This window comes from Rhinolophus hipposideros (assembly GCF_964194185.1).
Source record: "Rhinolophus hipposideros genome assembly, chromosome: 26".
In the NCBI taxonomy this organism is placed as follows: Eukaryota; Metazoa; Chordata; class Mammalia; order Chiroptera; family Rhinolophidae; genus Rhinolophus; species Rhinolophus hipposideros.
The window spans coordinates 11,637,906-11,656,615 of NC_138072.1; the positions used below are offsets into that span (position 1 = coordinate 11,637,906).

The following is an 18,710-nucleotide window of genomic DNA, read 5'->3' on the forward strand; positions in this document are numbered from 1 at the left end:
TCATACAGAACTGGACACACCAGCTTTCTTCAACTCCTTGACTCAGCCCAGGCAAATTTCGGTTTGCTATGAATATTCCCTACGGCCAAGTCCGTCTAGATATCTATTTTCATAAAACATAGAAAAGGTTTGGATTGTGTTCCTCTCCTACTCATTCCCACTTGTCTGTGAATGGGGAACCCATGGAATACCTGCCATGAATGAACCAAGTAGGTAGGGAAGCTGTACTGATGAAGGTAACTGCAGTTTGCCAGCAGAGTAGGAAGTAGAAATTTGCTTCAGGGCACACTACATGGTTAATATTACCAAAAATGTCAAGGGAGCCAGTGGCAGTGGAGAGGGGAGAAGGGTGGGACCCTCAAGAACCCAAAATAGCAGATCGTCACAAATATTTATCAAATAGTCACTGGGGAGATCATGGAGTGCTAACCAATCAATCTGGCAGTGACCTGACTGATCACCAAAGCTCAAGGGCTGGTATAGAGACCCCCTCGTTCCCTTAATGTGAGCTTATCTGAAGCTCCGCCTTTGTGAGAGGTGTTACATATGCAGAAGATGGCGGAGCTGTGAAAACAGAGGAAGTGACAACTGGGCAGGTCGATACTGAAACTCTTTTGCTTCCTTGCTCATTCTCTCTGCTTCACACTGAGAACAGAGAATATTTTTCCTTCCTCATCTCTCTTCTCCTCTATAAAAAAAATATGTTTATTTTCAATTATGTGACATGGACAAGTTACCAGAGGTAAGAGGTGATTGAACCCGAGTTGAGGAAAAGAGGAAAAAAGACACATCCCAAGATGAGTTTCATTTATATAATGAAAATAAATTTTTACACAATCAACAGAAACACACCCAGTTTTTTGTGTTTTTTTTTTTTGCGAAAAATATTTTTAAATAAATTTTGTCTTTTTTTTTTTTTTTACATTCTGATATACATATGTAACAAGGTTTATGGCACTGTAACCAGAATCAAATCCAAAAAAATAAAAATAAAAAATAAAAATAAACAAAGGAAAAAGGTGGGAAGGAAAGTAATTGGTTTGTTTAATTCCTTTCTATCTCCAAGCTGGCAAACTTGCACTATTTGTCTATCATTCGGCTGCCAGCTCTAATTTGTTTGCACACTCAAAACACCATATTATTGTACAAGAAGCCAGTGAAGGCATATGGTAGAATGGTCAGTACCTTGCTATTTTAAAAAAATCTCTTAACCCCAGAGAGGGGAAAATAATATAATAATTCAGAGTACGAAACACACAAAATCAATAGTATCCTTTGTTTCTTTCAAGAATGTGGAGGGTTCTTAGACCACTGACGCTGCCCTGATCATCTCTTTGCACCGGCGAGCAGAACAGGGCTCGGTTTGGTAGGGTTTCTGTTTTCTATATGGACGGCCTCGGCACATCCCAGATCTTCATGATTCAAAGTCTTTACTACTTAGTTTTGGTTCTTTTTAATTGGTTTAAAGTGTAGTATCTTCGGTCTATGAACCTGCACAGACTATTTAATCACAAACGCTACAAATAGCTTCAAAGGAAAAGGGGAAGAAACAAGTTGTATTATGTGTTTATTGTTGGCTTAAAAAAAAAAAGACTTCTTTAGCCTCCCTGCTTTATCAGTTCTTAGGAAATAAATCTCAATGGGCATCAAAAGTTAAATTCTTCTCACACTTGTCAAAAATAAAAAGTTTTTAAATGAGTTTGTTTTCATTCACAAACTTTAACCCCACCAAAAAAAAAAAAAAAGAAAAAAGAAAAAGAATCCGTTCTGCTTCCTCTTCCTCTCCTAATGGAGAACAGTAATCCTTTCCATCCAGACTTGTCACACAACCGTTTCCACGCCCATCAGCTTTGGTGTAAGGATTCGTGGTGTCACGCCATTGTTTAGGTCTTCCTCAAACTCTAGCAACTGCCCCATGAAGTTGAGGTTTGGGGAAATAATTGGTCGTTTGCCTTTGACAAATTTATAAGCATCCGTCATGGTCATCCGAGTGTGTTTCATCAGGTAAGCGATGACGATGGTGGCAGAGCGGGACACCCCGGCCTGGCAGTGGATGAGAAGCCCCTTTCCACACTGGTGAGCTTCCTCTGGAAAACGTGAGAAAGACAAGAGGTAAAGAGAAGGACTTGATCATGCCATATTTCGTAGAGAAAGAATACATTTACATGGTTTTAAACCCAAGAATAATTTACTAGTGAATGGTATATGTTTGTCACAACCTCCAGACTGGCTAAAAGCAATCTTTGCATGAATAAGAAGATACATTTCTACGAGTACACTTAAAGAGAAGACTAGGTGGCGGAATCCTTCATAATAACAGGTTACTTCACAGGTAATGGCCACTGACTGAAGCTGGAGCCACAGCACAATTGTTTACCAAGTTATTGATAAAGTAGACCCTTCTGATTAAGAATCTTAATTCCAATTGCAAGACTCTGGAACGTACCAAAACTAGAGTTATTAACAATGTCTCTCCTACCCATGACAGGAAAAAAAAACAACAAAAAAAAAACCCAGTTCTTTCTTTCTACTGTAGAATTGCTCTGTATAGGAAGGAACTGGTACGGAAGGGGTAAGAATTTCAGTCTTACTAAACTCTTAACCAGGTTAAAGGAACAAAACTCAACTAGAAAGTTACTGCGTTCAGCTTCTTACCAGAAAACCCTATTGTTGCAAAGTTAGCTAAAGACTTGTGGCACCCAGGCATAGTGTGTCACCTACATCTGACTGTTCAGCCCCCTCTGCAGTCACGTGTGCTGTTGCCACATGGCCATGATGCCAAAGATGGAGGCATTCTAGCAATGACTCGGAATCCAGAGCAACTGAAAGAGGAAATACTTTATACGTTTTCAGATATATTAAAAGCTTGGGAGAGAGCAGCTTGTGGGCATTGCCTGAATGGATGGTGAATGACGCTTCTAGACTAAAAGGCCTCTCTAAGAAAGCATCCTTGAAGGAACACCGATTGAATGAAGAGGAAGGAAGGAGAGCAGGGTCAGGACAGTCATGATTTAACCTAAATTATTTCTATTGGCTAGCCACCATGGGCCAAGAAAAGAAACATCATGCAAATTTCCATTTAAAAAATCTATAGATTACGCCGACTTCTCATAGGTAACAGTATTTTTAAAAAGTATGTTCCTTTTTCAATTTCTTCTCTTTAGCACACACAAGTTATCTACCGACTGCCGCACCAAGCCTGGAAAATCATGGTGGTAAGAAGACAAGCGGCAAAGTGCTAGATTTGACCACTGGTTCCCCTACACACTAGATGAACAACCTTGCGTAGGTCACGTAACTCCCCTGAACCTAAATCCCCCAGTCTGAATAATACCAACTAACCAGGCTCAGGGAACATGGAAATAATATCACACAATTCAGAGATAAATAAAGTGGCTTTCTTAAACCCTAAAACTAGACTCTGCGCAGTTTGAATTAGACTCTTAATGAATGTTATTATGCTTATAAAACCTGCTGTGTTTTCCCTAAAGCAAGGCTATAAGATTTTAGTTTATTCAATGATATAACAATGAAAATAAAATTGTGCCCAGACAGGTTGCAATGCTGAATTGTTTTTCAGGTTAAAAGCTGTTTGTTATTTGTTTTGTTTTCCATCTCAAAAAGCTGGTAAGCCTGAATAACCTATAAGGAACGTGAGTACTCTGATCAAAATCCTCTTTGAATAAGCATGTCATATGCTACTCACTAAATGGAAAACAATTTCTTAACTTCCCCCAACTGGAATTAAGTCAGAAAAATTGCAGCCATAACATCATGTACCAATCAGGAAGTTCCTCATCTACTTGGTGACAAATACTTCTTCCTAGTGGCTCAAGGTTTGGTTCAGATATTATTAATAAAGAACGTAAGGTACCTTTGAATCCACAATTGTTGCCACATGGGAACTAACAGAGCATTGTAAGCACTGTTCAAGTTATTGTAGAAATGCCTCTGGCCTGGGAGTTGAGGGCCCAGGGTTCAGGTCCCTTTTCTGACACTAAAATTCCTATGACCATGGAGAAGTCAGTTTACTTTCCTGAGTTCAGTGACCACTCAGAATTTCCTTCCAGACTGAATAGTCCTGCATTGAAGGCACAATTAGCAAGGAAATTAGCTAGGCAAAGTGACCAGAGCAAACTCCACAGCAAATAGCAGTAGATTCAATGGCTGTTAGAACCAAGGCTGGCTTTCTTACAAAAGGGCACCAAACATGAGTTCAGTCTCCCTGGGACAGAGGCCAGTAACAACCTGCTGCAATGTTTAGGAAAAGTACTGGGTCACCCCTTTGTGGCAATAAAGGCTGGAGTCACTTGAAAAACGTTGGTGAGTATTTGCTAGGTACCAGGTGGTCCCCAAAGGATAATTGGAGCTTTACAACAGTTTGAGGCAACATGTTATAAAGTTAGGATTAGAGTTAGGCTGACTATTGCTTCCTTCCGGAGATTAAATCCTGCTATTGCTAGAATGTTCCTCACTGGGAACTATCGGGGCAACACAACCTGATCTTTTCTACTTCAGTGAGTCTGGCGTCAACTGTCTAAGAAAATCTAGTACCATCTCTCTAACACTCACCTTCACTTTTGCGGCCCAATGTTTAAGAACTGAGACAAAGCAGGGAGAGGGTAAAACAACTCACCACCCCAACCCCCTGCCCCCGCCTCCACTCTTCTCTTCTCTGCACTGGTGTGAGGTGTAAAGACGTTCAGTACAGCATTGTGTTTGACTGAAAAAGATTCTTTAGAAGCAACCTTTCAGCAATGCCACCTTTGCCTCAACCTCATGTAAAAAGGCTACGCCAACTGCAAATTCATTGAACTCACTCACGTTTAGGGAAGTGGGGGTAAGTTTGGCGTTGCTCTTAGTCACTATATTTTATTTCTGCCAGGTGCCAAGGGGCACTGGTAGACCAAAGCTACAGCACAAGCTCTGGTCTCCAATTCCTCCCTCTCTCTCCATTCTTTTACAGAAATGACATTCTAGAACATGTCACTGTCGACCCCTACCATGGTTTTCATTGAGAACTTGAGGGATGAGGAGTTCTAGTGGAATGAATCCCAACCAAATGGGATCACTGCTCTTTGCTATCCATCCCGATGGCTCCAGTATACTTGGTAGGTCATGGCTTTGGGAGAAGACTTGGGCTGCACCAGGCAGCAGAGCCCGAAAACTGCTCAGAGCAGCTCGTTGGGAAACATTAAGTTCAGACATTAATCTTGAACTTGATATCAAAGCAAAAGCCAGAGGGGAAAGGAAGGTGGATGCGGCGCGTTTCCCATGGGAGGTAGTTACCAATGAACTCGAAAGCCTCTTCAAAGTACTGCCGGAGGTTCTGCTTGTTGCTGTCAGTGGCCGGCAGCCGCTTGTAGTTGAACAGGCCTTTCTCGTAGTGGTAGAGGGGCAGGTGCGTGGTGACATTGACGACATAGCCGATGTTCAGTCGCTGCATGGTGTCCAGGTCCTGAGCGTCTTGCTCATTGCCAAGGAACAGGAAGGGCAAGATGGGCGTCAGCTCCGCGTTCTCGATGTCGGGGGTGGTGGGGATGGACTGAGGTAGCAAGCTCGAGGCCGCAGAGGCGCCGCCCCCCACCTCCCGGCACTCTTGGAGCTGGAGGGAGTTGTCACAGAGGTTTTCATGGTTCTGCTTAAAACTGCTAAGTCCACCTGGAACAAAAACACAGCAGCGAAATGACGATCTGCAGAACGTCTGAGCGCGCAGCTAATGCCACTTTCCCCATAGGAACGAGCGTGCGTCATTGCTGATATATATGTATATCTCCATATACTTTTTAGTAAAATCACAGCAAAACTGAAAGTCAATTTGGAGACCCAGGACAAGTTGCGGAGAGGATCACTGCACGGGGTACTTGGGACATGTGATCTCGAAGCAAACTGGGGCATGTTCTCCTGAAAAGAATTCCACGCAGCATCAGGCAATTTCATTAGCAGCAAATTGGATTTGCCTCAAAGAGCCATGTGCTCAGTGGCCTGTATAGGACCTTGCGCCTTGGGAGGCAGGGAAGGCACCTATCACCTCCTCAGGCAGAGAACTTCTGCCAGCATCCTAGCACTGCAGGCGTGTGTCTTGCACCTTTAATAAGCTCAGCGCACCCAGAATGACAACTTTGCAACCAACATAGCAGAATGGCTATGAGCAGAGCTCTTGGAAGAAGCCGATTACTTTAGCTATAATCCCAGTTCTACCACTTCCTGGCTCTGTGATTTGTGGAAGTTAATTTCTCTCTCTGTGCCTCAGTTCCCCCATCTGTAAAATGAGGGTCATGGCTTCTACCTCTCAGTGTGGCTGGGAGTCTAGAATGAATGAATACATGTGAAGTACTTAGCACGTTGCCTGGCACACCGTATCACTCAGCAAGGATGTGCTATTCTTTCTTAATATTATTTATACGATTGTCCACAGGTGGAAGCAGCAGAAAAATGCTTGGAAAAGACAAAAGTATGTCAATCTCTGACTTCCAGAAGGACACACTCTGAGAGCAGCCCAAATCTTTGCAGCTGCTTTCCAAGGCTTGTGCGGACATTAACCCATCAGGAAATCTCTAACATCCATGAAAACACACCTTTCAGCTTAGGGCTCTGCTTCTAAGTGTTCTGGGTGTCATGTAACAAGCTTAAAACTGCACCAGTGTCCCCATTTTTAAAACGCCAACTTCCCCCTGAACCAGGGCAGTATCACTTATGGGAATATATCTTATGGAAATCATCTAGCGAAAGATACTTGGCTAGAATGCGTGAAAATGTTATTAAAACAGCATTATCTGTTTTATAGGAAAGGCCATGTTTAAAAAAAATAAGGAAAAACTTAACATAGTCATCCAACGGGATATTATATAGCCATTCAAAGTTGTGAAAAAATATGAAAACAAAGAAAATGTTTCTGTTTCATGTTACGTGCAAAGGCCAAAAAACATTCACCACACACGTGACGAAAAGGCGAGGGACCACGCCAAAAAGAACCCTTGTTGAAGTTAGGAAAGGCATAGATCGCAGTTTGTTTACATTTTCCCCTTCACATTTGTTAGATGCATCACACACGTGGATAAGCCCACAGGATTTTTATGAGGGTCAAATTATATAAAAGGGCTGTGAAATCGGAGTTGACATTATTACCACCAAATTAGCTCTAACTCTCATCAAACAGTAACAGAGACACTCCTGCCTTTCCTTTGAAAAGAGGGCGATGCTGGGGATCTAGAAGCTGAACACGACGTTTACCCTCCCTTGACAGACGCCTTACATCAGTCTGGATAGTTTCAGGAGATAAGGCAGGAAACGAAAGCGAGACCGGACATGGTTGTGTTGAAATAAGGGCCGGAAGTCTATCTGTCCACTAGATTCTGAACTTCACATATGTCCTTCTCTATTTCAAATCTCATCGTTAGCAACCACAGCAAGAAGCTCCAGGATGGAACCTAGCCCGAGCGTCAGGGTCCTTCATAGCTGACGGACACGGAGCTGGCAGTGGAAACCACGGGACTCATGTTACAAGGCCCGGCAATGTCCCCAGTAGTCAAAGGGTAATACTATTACCACTTCACTCGCCTGTACGCAACCGGCCTTTGCTTTTTGAAGAGAAAACTAAGAGCTATACATTCATTTTAATTGATTTCTAGAATTAAACCCTAATAAAGTATTATGAGTTTATCCTGCTATGATACCATGATAAGAAAGAGTTTGAGTCCAAAGAGATCATTTTCAGATAGAAGAAATGGAACACTTGAAAAACTTCACTAGTGAATAGTTGAAACAAAACAAACAAACTGAAATTACCCATTGTCACCATTGCAAACACCACAAAACAGACTCTGAAGAGTTATTTTAAAATCGGCTCAGCCTGCCCTCCACAAAATCCAAATAAACAGTTCCACACTGATTCTGTGATGGGAACCTAATTCACTTTTTTTTTCATCCTAAGAAAAAGGCAGTTGTTACATTTTTCCATATGAGAGGAAAGCACAACAAAACAAACACAAAAGAAGTTTCTAAGGGGGGGGTGGAAGAAAAACAAACTAACTTCTCTCTGTTCTTATTTAGGGTACACAAGCTGTAATTTGTCTTAAAAGCAGCTAGTTAAAAAAAAAAAATGCACGCCAGAAAACCCCACACACAGAAAAAAGCAGCATACAGCTTTTTAAAATTCTGTCTCTACACCTCCTTTCCCAATGACATCAGCTGGGGGCTGCCCACCTGCCCAGTTGCCATAGCAGTTACACAATGACATCAGTTGGCATGATATCAGCTCTTTGAGTGCAAACAATACAAGAAGAACTACTTTGTTTAAGGCCTTTGGTGCAACTGTGTTCTGGGGAGGCAATGATGTAATGCTAACAGGTGGCATGGGCCTTCCATTTGCCTAATGGGGGGAAAAAAACCCATGGGAGAAGGGGGGAAAGAATTTGAGATGGATGGACACAGAATGCTCCAAAGCACACGGGGTGATCACGTGCAAATGATGTGTGTATTGTATGGTTAAGCCATGTGGGAACTCTGCTCGTAGCATATTTGGAGACGGAGTGGGTAGAAGAGGAAATATTGTAATTCAAACATATTAACTGGACAAGAAAATTCTCATTGAACAGTCTCCTGTTCAACTGCCAGTCGGCTGGTCAACTTAGGAAAGAGTTGTCGTGAGGGTGAGGGACATCTCTATACTGCAGTAAAAGCACTCTCTCTGGGGATGGTGCTTTTAAAGCAAAAGGGACGAGTAGAATCTCACAGCAGTGGCTTTTTAGAGAACTGTTTGTAAGGAGATGTGCTTCCTTCTCTTAGGGAGTGGAATTAGAAGCTTGGGAGGAGGGAAGGAAAGGAGGCAGGCGAATATCGTTTTCTCCTCCAACAGCTTTCCCCCTACCTGACCCCATCACACACCGTTAGAGGTGAATTGACGGCTCACTTAATGAGGAGCTGTGATTATTTCGTATTTGTTATTACTATATAAGAACATTATAACACGGTAACCAACGACTGAAGTGGAGGTTTTGTGGCCTCAGGCTTAGGAGTAGGAGTTAGAGGCACACAGACCCAGGCTGTAATTGTGATTCTGCCTCATAAGAGCTATGAGATCTCATGAAAATTACTTCTCCTCATTAAGACTCAGTTTACTGATCTGTAAAGTGGACATAATAGTGCCTACCCATTGAGTGGTGGTACAGGAAGCGTATGTAAATACGTTGATATGTAACCAGGCGCCTGGTCAATGAGGACGTCTTACCCCAATGTCATCATACTCATCCCCAGCTCCAGGTGATCTGTGCGGGCTGCAGTCCGTCAGAACCCTAAGGGCAGTTAACAGTGACTCAGAGGCCCAACTGCCTGGGTCTGAATCCCAAACACTAGCTATGAGACCTCTTACTTCCTCAGTTTCCCCATTGTCATCTAGGGTGTCATGTGGGGTCTCTAGTCCCGCTCCCCGCACGAGAATGCAGGATACGGTGAGGCCAAAAAGAAACACCCACAGAGCCATAGAGAGGGGAGTTATACCACTATGGTCTCACTGGCGGCTGGGTTGGAGACACAGGAAGTAGGACCCACACAATCCACAACCTGCCGTCCACTTCTCTGTGATTAACCTCACTCGCTAGCTGCAATCCGCCATGCTAGCTGCACTCTGCTCAGCCACGGCAGTTATATCAGTGGCTGATGGCTAACCGATAACAGCTGATGGCCAACTAGTCACAGCGATGGCCATTTACTACCCGAGCCAGCACCGTTCCACATGAAGCCGAGAGCCTGGAAACTGCTCTGTGGGACTCTCCCCACACCCATATATAAAACAGGGATACTAGGAGTACCTACATCACGCTACTGCTTTGCGGATTAAGCTAGTTAATAAAGTACTTTGAAACAGTATCTAGCATATGTTAAAGCACATTTTTTATGACACATTTTTTCATGATTTTTCATGTTAAAAATCTAAAGAAAATCTGCTTCACACAAAGACTTTAAATGGTGTCATCTAGGGTGTCATGCGGGGTCTCTGGTCCCGCTTCCCGCACAAGAATGCACGACATGGTGAGGCCAAAAAGGAACATCCACGGAGCCATAGGTAGGGGAGTCACACCACTATAGTCTCACTGACAGCTGGGTTGGAGACACAGGAAGCAGGAGCCCCAAGATCTGCAATCCGCCGTCCACTTCACTCTGCCAACCCACCTCACTTGCTAACTGCAATCTGCGCTTGCTAACTCAACCACCATCTTCTTGCTAGCCCCCATTTTCTGCTAGCTCAGCCATGGCAGTTATATCAGTGGCCAATGGCTCACTGGTTACAGCTGACGGCCATCCAATCACAGTTGATGGCCATTTACTACCTGAGCCAGCACCTTTCCACGTGAAGCCGAGAGCCTGGAAACTGCACTCCTGGCTCTGTTCCCACAATGGTAAGTGAGCCAATGTTCTAGAGTTTTTCCTCTTAAAATTTTATTTAAAAAGAACTAGGAACCAAAGTATCTGAGCAGTTTTATCATAAAGAAAGCAATAGCTCCCCATCCTTCCTAAATAACTATATCAGACTTCATTTCGTTTGTCCTCACTTTCCCAACAAAGGCTGCATGTCTTTGGATTCCTGATTTTTCCAGAGGAGGACTGACTGTTTTAAATAAAATCGGTCTTCTCCTTTCAGTCCCTTCCTCTCCCGTCCTCCATTTTGGTCCCCACCAGGCTGAGTGACCTCCTTAGACACAGCGGCTTGTAGTTATCAGTGCACATATTTTCCAGGCATGAGAAACAATGCCAGGGGCGACACCTTTCCAACCCTTGTCTCAAAGCTAGGTTCTCTGCCAAAATGAGGATGGTCAGCTCGTGGATGCTGACTGGTAACAGAGAACACCCAGCACCCCAAAGGAAAATACGTAGATCGACAAGTTGCCAATATCTCCCAGCAGGTTGGTTAGGTGACAGACAGTCCCACAGAAGCAGAGGATTCTCGTTTTAGGGGGGAAACCTCTCTTTGTGGATGCTTTTTGTCTCCTGTTGCTGTTTGGCTACTGCTGTCCTAGAAACAGAAGCGCCCTGTGTAATTGATTCAGAAGCAACGCTCTGGGTGGCAGATTCATGAAACCGTATCCAAATGCAGAATCTATAAGCAAGAGGTTTCCATATTTTAAAGATGGACAGCACTTTTACATGCAAGCATTTGGATTTCGTGCTAAGCTGGAAAGTGAGTATTTTCCAGAATTTTAAGGAAAACCCTCACTGAAGGTCAGCAAATGAAATTAACACCCAAAGAAAGGTGGAGGGGAACTGAAATCGAACTCTTCTAGAAGCGTGCCGAAAGCTTTGCTTCTAGCATTGATCGCCTCTTTTCTTTGCTTAGTTTGTCTTCCTGGGTGACTAGTCTCTCAGGGTAAAATGGTAGTGAGATACTAGTGGTTAAGAATACAGATGCTGGAGCCAGACCGCTTGCGTTTAAAATCCTGGCTCCCAGCACTAATGATCTGTGTTACTTCAGGCATGTTATTTAATATCTCTGTACTTCAGTCTCCACATCTGTAATATGGAAATAGCAGTAGTATCTAACCCCACAGGTCACTTCATATGGATAAAAGGCTCCATGAATCAGGTATTATTACTACAAATGGGAAAGATATTGGTATAAAATGGAGCTCTAATGGATACTATTTTGTAGGTCCTCCATGGAAACGAGTACATCAAAGCAGCCGGTCAAGATTCTATTCACACAAGGATCTTTGTGGAAGAAAAACAGCTTCATTAAATTGAAGCTGATGTCAGGCTTCCAGAGCTGAAACTCTCAAAGTGGGGGTCAGAGTCACTTCATTCTATTCGGGGCAGAAAAAGCATCCACTTTTTAACAAGAGAAATAGTTGAGATACCAGCTAGATCCACAAAGATTCCTTCTACCTCTTATTTTCCATAAACTGTCTTTATAGTCCATAGACACGATTGGATATTTTACAGCAGGAATGATTTCAAGTTCAATACTAGGGGGTGTCACCTAAATTGTCTTATGATCCTGTCCCCAGGGACAATGTATTTCTTTCCTAAGGAGAGTGAAGAAAGGCTATATTGAAAAAAAGGGAATGAGTCCAGTGACAGTGCTGTGTCACTAGGTGTCAGGTAAGAAACAAAAGGATAAGGAAACATTTTTGTTGCCTTGGAAAGAGAGAAACTTAGATGGCTGTGAGTTAAGCAGTTTTGCTGTGGGGGGACCATGATTCAGAAAGGAGAAGCCCTGTGATCATGTCATTTGACTGCTTGTAAGGAAAATGACCAATATGTGAAAAGACAGAAGAAAAGAGGTAACATAATACTTAAAACTCAAAACAAACAAACAAATAAACAAAATACCCAAACTCAGGATCTTGAATCCAACTGAACACATATTGATTATTGGGCAAATACTGTTAGGTGTTCCAGGAATATTTCTCAGTAGATATGTTAGTCCCTTGCCTCTTGGGCTTTATACTGTCTGATCTCTCTGGTAGGAGATACGTTATCTACAGATGTATTTTAATAGCCAACTAACTCTAGAAGGCAGTTCATGAAACAAGGCAGCAGGTAAAGAGGTTTGCCTTGCATTTAGAATCATGGCTCTGCCACATGCCAGCTGCGTGACTTTGTGGACGTTGTTGGGTCTTTCAGAACTAGCTTTCCTTAACTACAAAACAGGGTACAGTAAGTCCTCACTTAACATCGTAGATAGGTTCTGAGACTTTAAGCGAAACACTTACAATGAAACCAATTCTACCACAGGCTAACGGCTATAAACAGGAGTTAAGTTCCCATGCGTCTCATCAAGGTTATCATGAAATGACGTGATCTTAACGACCACATTATCTCAGGACCTGCTGTACTTCTCAGTTCTGTTGTGATGATTCAAAGGGACTGTGTGAAACACTCATCCCGGTGTCTTGAAGAAAGCATACAACCCCTGCGGCTATTTGTATAACAATTGTTCATGGAGTAGCAAGGATTGCAACAGCCCAGATGGTCTGCTGCAAGAGAATTACTGTGGACTGGACGGTCAAAATAGGTTTTGCTAGAGGTGAGACCTTGAAGGATGATGGTACAGTTGGTTCAGAGAAGTGAGGAAAAGGAGACCATCTGCCAGAGCCAGTCCCAAGCAAAGGAAAGGATGTGACAGAAGTGGCCCCGGGGTATCCTACTTGCAGCCCCGCTCTTGTAAAGGTCGCATTCATTGTTGTTAGGACCCAGTTTAGACTCCACAACACAGGAAGAATTGGCACGTAGAATAGGGATAGGGTCTCTGGTTGGTAGTCTTCATTGGAGACTTCACTGTATTTAATATTTATGTCCTAAGATTTCAACAGAATTGAAGAGAAAACAAAAGACATCTAGGCTTATCAAATAACCGTAAATGGATCCCTGGCAAATTTTCTGGAAAGCTAGAAAGATAGAGGTATAGAAATTTTAGAAATAAAGATACGGAAAAAAATTTATATATATAATCTGTTAACAAAATTCAGTTGAATAAACATGAAGATCTGAATGGCATTGTTAAGCAATTTATGAATGGGGCAGCATCCCATCTAGCTACTTAGAAAGGTACTCTGAGGGTTTGTACAAAATGGGAAGTTTTTATAGGCAGACAGGTGTGGCAGGTTAGTTATTAGCAAAAGAATAGAAGGATTATTTTTAGGCCAGGAAATCTATTTTTGGAGAGGAGGGAATGACATGGGTTTTATCATACAGATTACCTCACTAGTATTGATCAAAAAATTTTCAGACTGATTGGTTTAAATTCCACTCCTGGGAGCGGCCAAAATTGCAATTAGTTTAGTTATGAAGTTTTGGTTTAGTGATATGGATTAGCAAAAAGTGCCTCCATTTTGGCCTGCTGGGTTTTATATATTTATAATATGAACTTAATGTGAAAAATACAGAGGGTGCCAAAAAAACACATATATCCATTTTAAGAAAGAAAAAACTATTAAAATTGTAATACTCAATATATACTGATAACAAATGATGAATACAAGTCACGTTTCACTTCTGCAATTACAAGAGGTGCTCAAAGTGGATCCCATCAGCGTCCAGACACTTCTGATTACGGCGAACTACTGCTTGAGCAACATTAACCAAAGTGTCCATTTGTATACATTTTTTAGCACCCCCAGTATTTATATGTGACTTTTCTATACCTCTCATTTCTCAATTAGTTGAAATTTTCAAAATTTTTCTCAGGGTTACTCTATAAAACCCTAGTTTCAACACATATATGTACACACACAGCTTCCCTCCACAACTAAATTGCACTTTTAACAATTTATTTTCTCCTATTTTCCTTCCTATGTACATTCAAATTAATAGCTTTAACAGAACTTAGGTTCTTGGAGAACAGAGACAGACTTATTTAAATCCCTTTGTACACAGGACTTAGCCATATGTCACAGGAAGACAGATGTTTTGTTACGTTTGATCCCAACAGGCACTGTAGGGAAGATAGGTGAATAAGCTCTTTTCGTAAATAATTTACAAAAACTAAAAGATAAAGTTAAAGGATCTCCCTGGTGTCTGCTTTACCTCGTGACAACTCATAGGTAGAAACTACTTTAGTTCTTCTCACAAAACTTGCTTCCCATAACTGACAAAAGGTTACCTTTGTTCTTATGTTTAAAGTTAGTTAATCTAACCAAGTTGTATTTAGTAATAATTTGAGAGAAAACAAGAAAATTCTTCAAAGTTTATACCAGAATTTACTTGAGTTTTGAGTTAATAATACAGTCGTTTCATTGGATTTTCTGCTGGACAAAAATCATAGTTTAGACCATCGAGGCTTACCCAAAAGAGACATTGCCAGTCATTGTAATTCTGGTATCTTACTTATTTTTGTTTCCCTCAGATTATCTGTCATCCCTGCCACCCCAACAATTTGGAAGATTATGAAATCTAGCATGGAAATAAGCTAATGCTTGACTATAATACATACCAAGAACTAAAAACATTCACTTTTGCTGCTTCCTAATCTTTGAATAACTTGCAACGTGGTTTTAGCTACATTTTTGGCTTATATACTTCTACAACTATTTTCAATCATTAACTTGTTTGGAGGCTCTTATTTCTTATGTTTTAAAAATGTATTGCTTCCTTCTTTGATCGATAAAATCTCTGTAATGCCCTCAATAGAAATATTTTTAAATAAAAAAATCCTGTCTAAATATTTACCTCAAAAAAGTGAGCTGAGTCAGAAAGATCCAATGAATTAGGAACTGTAATATACAAAAATGGAAAAATGAAGCTTTTATTGTATGTCTTCCAAGAAAAGCTGACCCTGGCATGCTTTTGTCCAAGTTTAAAAGACTCTCCCTTTGCCCACAGCACCCCACCCTCCCAGTTTAGAAATTGCCTTGGTGTATCAAGTGCCCTCCCTACAGAATTGGTGCAGAAAAGGGCTAGGGATTAAATTTCAGCCTGCTGAAGTAGCTCAGTTGCACACAAAAAAGGCAGCTTCTGGTTATGACCCCATGAAGGGAGGGGCACTTCTAATGCCCCCTTCCTACCACTCCTACTTGAAAGCTTTAATAAGTAACCAGTGTTTAGGATACCACAAGTTCAATTTGTGTGTATTTGAATAACGCAGGCAGATTGTTTGAGAGGCTACTTCACAAGTATGTAAATACAGCCTGTTTCTTTAAACCTGTTACCTCATTTATTTACATTAGAACAGAAAGCAGAGCCAGAAGCAACAGCTGATGACAGTCATGTAATTTTCCACAAAGACAACAATTAAACAGCTTTGTGTTATTTTAATGAGCAGATGACTTTTATGTGAGCCGGATTCCAACTGGAAGATCTCAGAGTTCCCACAGCAAGAAACCTGCTCAGGTTGTGCAGAAGTCACTATGACTTAAAGAGCCCTCTTTGGCTCCTCTTCACTCCCTCCTTTTTTCTCCCTCCCTCTCTCATACACCCATCAGGAGTAGAAGGGGAAAAAACAAGAGATGGGGAGATTCTACCTGGAATACATTTGAGGCTTGAACTTCCTGAGAATCCACAGAATATCTTTTAAACTTATTTTTAAAGAATAGAGGGTGGTTTGAAAAGAGTGTCACGCCACGCTCCCCCTCCCCCCCAAACATACAGTGAGGCCCATTAGTGCAGAGACTCCCATCTTTACATCTACCCTCCCCATTCTGTCTCAGAAAGGTTTCATTAGGAACCACCTAGAAAGCAGGGGTGTGGACACAATTGTCTCCTCTGCCTGGACTGGCCAGAGCAGACGTTTCTGCTGGGTCAAGTTGCCCCTGCACCTCCCCACGCCCCCACTCCCTGTTGGAAGGCCAGCCTGTGTGTCTCATTTTCATTGAGAATTCATCTGCCTCTGCGTGGAGCTTCCCTCTCACTAACAAAGATGCCAATGAAAGAGTGAAATTCATTGTTTTCCATTCATGACAGGGCTTCAGGAGTCAATCAAATGAATGGCTTTCCACTGAGAAGTGTGCCTATCAAAATACAGGTTGGGTAAGTGGAGGGAAAAGAGGGCTGACCGAAGGGCAGCCAAGTTCAAGCCCTGGGATCCCGAAAACTTGCAAGTTCAGATTTCCTTCTGGTTTCTCTAACCTTTCCCGCTTAAACTTTACCTCTGGTAGCTAGCACACACCAACCAGTTCCCAGGGAGAAAGGCACATCATCAACACTGAACTCAAGCCTCTGGGTTTTTGTATCAGACACACCTGTCATGTAACATATTTTTCACTTTCAGAATCTCTTTAAGAACAAAGCCTCCCACACATTCTGGGTCTCAAGTGACATGCTGAAGATATCCTTCCCCTGTCCCCACTGATCAGAGTCCAGTGGGAGGAGATGGATGATACACATACAAACCTACAAATAAGAAGGTAATAATTAATTAGGGTGGGCCCTGAGGTGCCTTCCATTTCCTGGGTACTATGGGAGGGAACTAATTAGATTGGGGTTCAAGTCAGGCCTCTGAAGGATGAGAAGGGATTGACTGGTTTGGGGATTAGAGGTGAGGGAGACCAAGAGACTAGCCCGGCAGAGAGAACCACCTTTTGGCAAAGGCAGGACACGCATGAGGGCGGCAATAATTCAGAGGCCTAATGTGATGACACCCAATGAACGGGCAGGGAAGACAGTGACCTGAGGAGGTCACAGAAGTCTGCAGAGGGCCTCTTTGGCACATTACACAGTTGGGATTTTATTCTAAGTTCAGTGGGAAGCTCGGAAATGCTCAGAAGTCCATAAAAGGTGATCCACCCATGTTTGAAAGGAAACAAGGTGTTAACTTACCAGTTGGTGTAATTTACGTATATTTCAAAGCCTGGGAAAAACTCATACCCTTTCTCTCCCAGGTACATTTTTTTTTTTTTTATACCTGCTATGGACTAAATGGTGTCCCCCAACAAAATTCCCATGTTGCAGCCCTAACCTTCAATATGATGGTATTTGGAGACGAAGACTTTGAAAGACAATTAGGGTTAGATGAGGTCATGAAGGTGGGGCCCTCATGATGAGATTAGTGCCTCTATAAAAGATACCAGAGAGCTTGGTGGCTCTCTCTCTTTACTATGTAAGGACACAGCAAAAAGGTGTCTGCAAGCCAGGAAGAGAGACCTCATCAGAACCTAACCATGCTGCCACCTTGATCCCGGACTCCAGCCTCCAGAACTGTGAGAAATAAACATCTGTTGTTGTTTAAGCCACCCAGTCTATGGGACTTTGTTATGGCAGCCCAAGCCAACTACTACAGTACCACTTTTAATTTTAATTCCCAGTATAGCTTCCTTTTAAAAAATATAATTCTTACTTTCAAACAACCACACCAAAATCCGTGGACTGCCTGAGAACCTGTCCCCTGGGAGCCAACAACCCAAGTTGGTACCGTAGCTTAAAGTCAAGTCAAGAATGGTCCAAGGTCAGGATGGGGATTCTGCCTAAAGGACCCACATGCCCGAAACACACAAGACCATGGGGTCTTCCAGAACCTTAGTCCTACTAGCCAGCTGCAAACACAGATGCCCACTCCTTTCCCAAAGATACATAAGCCCTTATAGTTATACCTTCTTGTGGATCAGCGTTGGCCCATGGCCTCCCTACAGCATCTCTCTAGGCCAAAGAATATTTTAGCTGGACGCTTTCTGTATATTTGGGAGGCTACTCTATACCATGATAGAGTTCTACCTTCTCTGCTCACTAAAAAGCTCAATACCCATTAATCTATCAAGCTGGATTAAGGGGGGGGGGAATCCATGAGATCACATTGGAAGACTGCAGAGGGAAGAATGTCAACAGGAGGAGAGTGCTGTAAAACACAAAGCTATATTTTTTCCCAAGAGCTTGACCAGATACTATGCATTATTGTTTAATTCTCTGAAGAGAGGGAAAACATGCTTTGCTTTTCAGTGCAGAAGTTTAAATAATGAAGCATTGCTAAACAAACAAACAGAAAAGCCCAGAAAAGTTATTCATTAAACAGACCCACTGTACAAAAGGCAAACTGTTGATTAACCATCCATCTCCCCTGAGGACCCACATTTATCTTAGACCCCAAATTAAACACATCACAACTTCACAGCAAAAGTATGTTTCCCAATGGGATTTATGTAGAGTCCAATTAAATAAATTTCTACAAATACCAAGAGCAAGCCTCGAGGGAGAGCATATTTCTACTGTGAAACATTCCCAGTATAAATTACATTTACAAAAGGTCATCTGGAAACATCCATGACAAGAGGAGGGGAGTAAAGGCAGGG

General features: G+C 42.3%; 1 protein-coding gene across 4 annotated transcripts in view; it reads right to left on the minus strand.

Moving 5' to 3' along the window:
• Nucleotides 1-792: 792 nt before the first annotated feature.
• The window catches only part of DUSP10 (dual specificity phosphatase 10), a 39,318-nt gene continuing 21,400 nt past the window's right edge, over nt 793-18,710 (minus strand). For all 4 annotated transcript variants that reach the window (XM_081038837.1, XM_081038840.1, XM_081038838.1 and 1 more), the window contains exons 3-4: nt 5,290-5,661; nt 793-2,087 (exon numbers count right to left, since the gene is read on the minus strand). In XM_081038837.1, the coding sequence (XP_080894963.1) occupies nt 1,822-2,087; nt 5,290-5,661 (638 nt within the window). In that variant the 3' untranslated portion in view covers nt 793-1,821. The remainder of the gene's footprint in view (nt 2,088-5,289; nt 5,662-18,710) is intronic.